Here is a 6,301-nt window from a genome sequence, read left to right as displayed (position 1 = left end):
TCTCAACTCCCTTCCTGCGGAATATGGTCCGTTCAAGATTTCTTACAACACACATAAGGATAAATGGTCAATCAATGAACTTTTGACCATGTGTGTTCAACAAGAAGAGAGGTTGAAGCATGATATACCTGAAAGTGTTAATATGGTGACTCATAGTAAGAGAAATGCAAAAAAGGGCAAAAGTGTTCCTATGAAGAAGAAAAGTACCTTTGACAAAGATGCTTGTCGTTTCTGTAAGAAGAAGGGACACTGGAAGAAGGATTGCCTGAAATACAAGAAATGGCTTGAGAAGAAAGGCAATTTTATCTTGGTATGTTATGAATCTAATTTTACTGAAGTTTCTAATAATACATGGTGGATTGATTCTGGTACTACAATTCACATTGCCAAAATCATGCAGGGCTTTCTAACTCATAGGAAGCCGATAGGAAATGAACAATACGTCTATTTTGGCAATAGGACGCGTTCACGTGCGGAAGGAGTGGGGACTTATAGGCTCATTTTGAAGGATGGTTTTCACTTAGATTTAGAAAATACTTTTTATGTTCCAGAATATTCTAGAAATTTAATTTCTCTTTCAAGACTATCGATTAGTGGATATGATTTGAATTTTCATTATCCTTCTGTGAAACTTTTGAAAGATAATAAAGTTATTAGTTTTGGAAATTTGAAAGGAAATTTATATAAACTTGAGCTAGACCCCACGTTTGAATGCAATGTTTTAACTTTGCATGATAAAGAAATTGGCACTAAGCGATGTATTATCAATGAGAACTCATCTGGTCTTTGGCACAAGAGATTGGGACACATCTCTATTGATAGAGTCAAAAGGTTGGTTAATGATGGAGTTCTAAAAACTCTTGATTTTTCTGACTTTGGGACTTGTGTGGACCGCATAAAGGGTAAGCATACCAACAAATCAACTAAAGGTGTCAAAAGGAGTTCTCAATTACTTGAGATCACACATACAAACATATGTGGACCTTTTCCTACCCCTTGCTTGAATGGTGAGAGATATTTTATCTCGTTTATTGATGACTATTCAAGATATATGTATCTTTATTTTCTGTTTAACAAATCAGAAGCACTTGATGCTTTTAAAGTTTACAAAATAGAAGTAGAGAAACAAACTGGTGCTCAGATCAAAATTGTAAGATCTGATAGGGGTGGAGAATATTATGGTAGGTACACAGATAAAGGACAAGTTAAGGGTCCATTTGCTGAGTTCCTTGAAAGTGAAGGCATAATTGCTCAATATACCATGCCAGGAACACCACAATAAAATGGTGTAGCAGAAAGAAGGAACCATACATTAATGGACATGGTAAGAAGCATGATTAGTAGATCAAGTTTACCTTTATCCTTATGGAGTGAAGCCTTAAAAATCGCTGTGTATATTTTAAATAGGGTTCCATCCAAGGCTGTCCCCAAGACACCTTTTGAGTTATGGAAAGGATGGAAACCTAGTTTAAACCATTTACACATGGGGATGTCCAACTGAAGTGAGAGTTTATAACCCACAACTAAAGAAGTTGGACGAAAGAACAATAAGTGGTTATTTTATAGGCTATGCTATTAACCCTAAGGGATTTATGTTTTATTATCCTTATCATTCTCCTAAAATTGTTAAAGCTAGAAATGCTAAATTTCTTGAGGAGCATGAAGAGAGTGGGAGTGGTTTGACTCAAAGGGTGAAATTGGAAGAAATAAGGGAACCACCTGTGGTACTTTTATATATTAGGAACTTGAATGTTGCTCAGAAAAGTTCTCATGAATTATCTGAACAACAACAAGTTCAAGAGCCACCACCACTTGAGGAGGCACATGAAGATCAACCCGCTTTACCTGAACCCACTAAAGAAGTGTCTGAACCAGTGGGAGTGAGAAAATCCTTAAGAATTTGAAAATCAGCAATTTCTAGCGACTATATTGTATATCTCCAAGAGTCTAATTATTATATTAGAATAAAAGATGATCCATGCTCGTTTTCACAAGCCAAGAGTGGAGAAAACTCCACATTTTGGTATGATGCCATGAAAGAAGAGTTAGAATCTATGGCTAAAAATAAAGTCTGGGATCTCGTCGAATTACCAAAGGGATCCTCTACCATAGGTTCCAAGTGGGTCTTTAAAACTAAAAGAGACTCATCTGGTAATATCGAACGATATAAAGCCAGACTTGTAGCCAAGGGTTTTACTCCAAGGGAAAACATTGATTACCATGAAACCTTTTCTCCAGTATCAAAGAAGGATTCATTGAGAATAATCATGGCATTAGTAGCTCATTTTAATTTAGAGTTACATCAAATGGATGTGAAAACAACTTTCCTGAATGGAGATCTTGAAGAGGAGGTATACATGAGTCAGCTTGAAGGATTTTGTGATAAGGACAAAAGTCACCTTGTTTGCAAGTTAAATAAATCCATTTATGGGCTAAAACAGGCTTCCCGCCGATGGTATATTAAATTTCATAATATTGTTTCTTCATTTGGATTTACGGAGAACATCATTGATCAGCGTATATATCTTAATATAAGTGGGAGCAAATATATTTTTCTAGTCCTATATGTGGATGATATTTTGCTTGCAAGTAGTGACTTGGGATTGTTGCACGAGACTAAACAGTCCCTTATCCAGAATTTTGAGATGAAGGATATGGGTGAAGCCTCTTATGTCATTGGCATAGAGATTCATAGAGACAGATCCCAAAGATTACTTGGACTGTCTCAAAAGGCCTACATTGAAAGAATTCTAGAAAGATTCGGGATGAAGAACTGTTCACCTATAGCAGCACCCATAATTAAAGGTGACAAATTCTCATTGAATCAATGTCCACAAAATGCATTGGAAAGGAGCAAATGAAAGACATTCCCTATGTTTCGCTTGTTGGAAGCCTTATGTATGCACAGGTCTGTACTAGACCTGATATTGCTTTTGCGGTAGGAATGCTTGGCAGATATCAAAGTAACCCTGGTCTTGACCATTGGAAAGCTGGTAAAAAAGTCTTGAGATATTTGCAAGGAACCAAGGATTTTAAGCTCACATACAAATTTTCTGACTCATTGGAGGTGATTGGATATTCAGACTCTGATATGGGTGGATGCAAAGATACTGGTAAATCTACTTCGAGATACATTTTCCTTCTTAATGGAGGTGTTGTGTCTTGGAGAAGTGTCAAGCAGACCATTGTTGCAACATCCACAATGGAAGCTGAATTTATAGCATGCTATGAAGCTACATCACATGCGTTATGGTTGAAAAACTTTATTTCTGGCCTTAGGATTGTCGATTCCATTTCAAGGCCATTGAGAATCTTTTGTGACAATTCAGCTACAGTTTTCTTTTCTAAGAATAATAAAAGTGGCAGCCAAAGCAAGCACATCGACATAAAGTACTTGATGGTTAGAGACTATGTGAAGAAGCAAGGTGTGAATTTTGAGCATATTCGTACTACTTTGATGATTGCTGATCCTATGACTAAAGGTATGCTGACTAATATTTTCAAGGATCATGTAACCCATATGGGGCTTAGTAGCTCAATTTAGTCTTACTTTGCTCTCTAACAGTTTTTCTAGACATTATGTTTATTTTGATATACATGACAGTGCACATTTTTGGTTTTTCATGTATGATCATTGGATCAATAATGTTGGACTCTGAATGACTTATATTAAGTTCATTCATAAAGTTGTTAGACACTTTGTTAGAATATATTGTGCATTGTAATACATGGAAGGAAGTGTTTGTCTAAAAGCATGACCGCCATGATTCGTGTAATAATATATTCTAGTTAAAGTGATTGTTGCATAACTTTTAGTTGAGTGATAAAGTTTGTGGCCATATTATATGTTTATCTCTCATAAATGATTATCTGATTTTAATATGTGGGCCAAGTGGGGGAATGTTAGAAATTACCGTCTCTTCTAGAGACTTCTAGTGTGGCCCACATATAAGGTAATAAATTATTTACCTTGTCTCCCAAAGGAAATAATATATCAGATAATATTTTGTAGTTATGCATATATGATAGTTTCTTTGTTGGAAATAAATTACCATATATTAAGAGTCCCTAGGGTAATTAAAATTTATGGAGAAGTCCCTAGGGCTAAAGTATTTGCCTAAGAGTCCCTAGCCTACCTATAAATACGCATGTGACTCCATCAGTCTGGCATCCTACGATAGGCACAGGCTAGAAGGCTCCTAGGTTTTTTGCCAACGTTTTACGAAGGTGATTCCCTACAACACTTGAACAACTATGGCTGAAGGTACATTCCTATTAATATTCCGCTGCGTAGGCTCCGTGAATGTATTCTAATTTCAACATTGTCCCCAATGCACATCCATACATACAAGAGGGTAAAAGGAACTCCCTGGTAGGCCAAAGGCTGAAGCACTAGCATCTCATGGGGTACTCAGGCTTCTCCCAGGCCTGATCCTTCGTGCAGATACCTCACACTTAGTTCCAACCATCTGGTTTGTTGTTGCCTCATTCCAATGGCTTTGCGTTCCATGCTCCTAAAAATCAAGAATCAACACTACAATAATAATACAATAATAAAAATAAATAAATAAAATAAACTAAATTAAAAATAAAAAAATAAAGCTGGGTTGCCTCCAAATAAGCGCGTGATTTAACGTTGCGGCACGACGTGAATCACTTTTTGCCTCCACCTCGAGCTTATGAATTGAACCCCAAGTTTTGATTCAAGCTTATGATTATGGTCATGGGGCAGTGGAACGAATCTAACTGGCCCAAGGAAATAATGTAGTATTCTGCACTCCTTGGTCTTTGTATGAGGTATGTAATCCTGACTTTCTGGCAAGAAGAATTCCAGAATATATGCACCTTGTTCCTCATTCCTTGACTCTTCATTTGGTTCGGATGACTCTATTTCCATATCATCATCCAAATATAATGTGGAAAAATGCTTGGAGTGTGGACCAATGCGCTCAAACACATGAACTTTAGGACTTTCAACATCCTCAACATCAATGATACTAGATTCAACAAAATTTATATCCTCAAAGTCCTTGGCTGGCTATAGTCTCACTTCTTCATCATTGACATCCTCAAATTGTAGTTGGCTAGGTTGTTGATGTTCTACTCTGACCTCCCCAATTAACACCTCAAATTTATGCTCTTCTTGGCTACTATCCTCAATATTGGCTTGTTGATCATTAAAAGCTCCAACCACTTAACTCAATTGAGCCTCCAACTTGCGAATAGTTGCCTCTTGCCTTTCTATCTGCAATTGTTTTTCATTATTTTGTTTCAGAAGACACTTTAACATATCCTTGATTTCCTTCAGGTCTGCATCCCCAGGTTATTTGATCCTGTTAACTTCACAAGAAAAGGTAAAACCATCATAGTAAGGGATTAGGGGAAGATAAGAAAGATAATCACAACCATAAAAGTGATAACTTTTACCACCACATACATCACACATATTCCACAAATAAGATTGAGTTGGTGCACATAATTCGCTCTCAGGAACGCTTTGAAAATTTTGCCACGGGTGATTTCCTTCACAATATGTATAGAGATCAATAGTAGAATTATCTACACCTAAATTCCCATAATTCCAAGATGTCATGTTTCTCAAATCAACAGTCATAAAAAAAATACAAAAAAAAAAATCAAACTTGAACCCTAGTAATATATACAACTACAACTACACCGTTAGTTCCTTGGCAACAACGCCAAAATTTGATCATGCCTAACTATGCCTTATAAAAGGACAAAGCGGTCGTTGCAAATATAATCTGATTTACAAGTCCGGAATCAAATCCCACAGAGAACTAAGGTTTAGCTACAGTTGTTCAATATTGCTAAGAATACAAGCTCGAACAATTCCTATTTTATAAGTATTAAGATTCTTGTGTTTAACAAATTAACTAACAAATTAAAATAGTAAATTAACAACTAAAGATACTAAGGGTTGGAGAAAAAATTAAGGAGGTCTAGAGTTATGATTTCTCCTATTGTCGGAATCCTTCCCGCTATATTTGCTATAAATTTGTCTAAGTCTTCTCTATCGATCATGAGCACTCTGACTGTCGTAACTCTCTCCCGAGTAATTACAACAATATACTAGACATATTCTCCCGAATTACGCTAGCTAACTTTTAAGTAAAACTCACTTAGATCGCACCCAAGGTTTTGTTATCCCTAATCCCACCTTTAAACCCTTCGTATTGATCCCTCATATACGTTAGGAGTGATAATGTTCAACAACTACCTAAATATACACTCTCTCCCGAGTAATGCACACTAAATAGGAACAACTAATTGAGGGCCCTTC

At 36.4% G+C, this 6,301-nt stretch overlaps 1 protein-coding gene across 1 annotated transcript; it reads left to right on the top strand.

The window, feature by feature from the left end:
• Positions 1 to 2,857: 2,857 nt before the first annotated feature.
• LOC142170185 (secreted RxLR effector protein 161-like) lies at positions 2,858 to 3,544 on the top strand. Its single transcript, XM_075232023.1, has one exon. The coding sequence runs from the start codon at positions 2,858 to 2,860 to the stop codon at positions 3,542 to 3,544; it is 687 nt and encodes a 228-aa protein (XP_075088124.1).
• Positions 3,545 to 6,301: the final 2,757 nt, after the last annotated feature.

The sequence above is a fragment of the Nicotiana tabacum genome, chromosome 16, assembly GCF_000715075.1.
Source record: "Nicotiana tabacum cultivar K326 chromosome 16, ASM71507v2, whole genome shotgun sequence".
Taxonomy (NCBI): domain Eukaryota; kingdom Viridiplantae; phylum Streptophyta; class Magnoliopsida; order Solanales; family Solanaceae; genus Nicotiana; species Nicotiana tabacum.
Note: the sequence above shows the minus strand (reverse complement) of the source record. Positions and strands in the feature narration are given on the sequence as shown.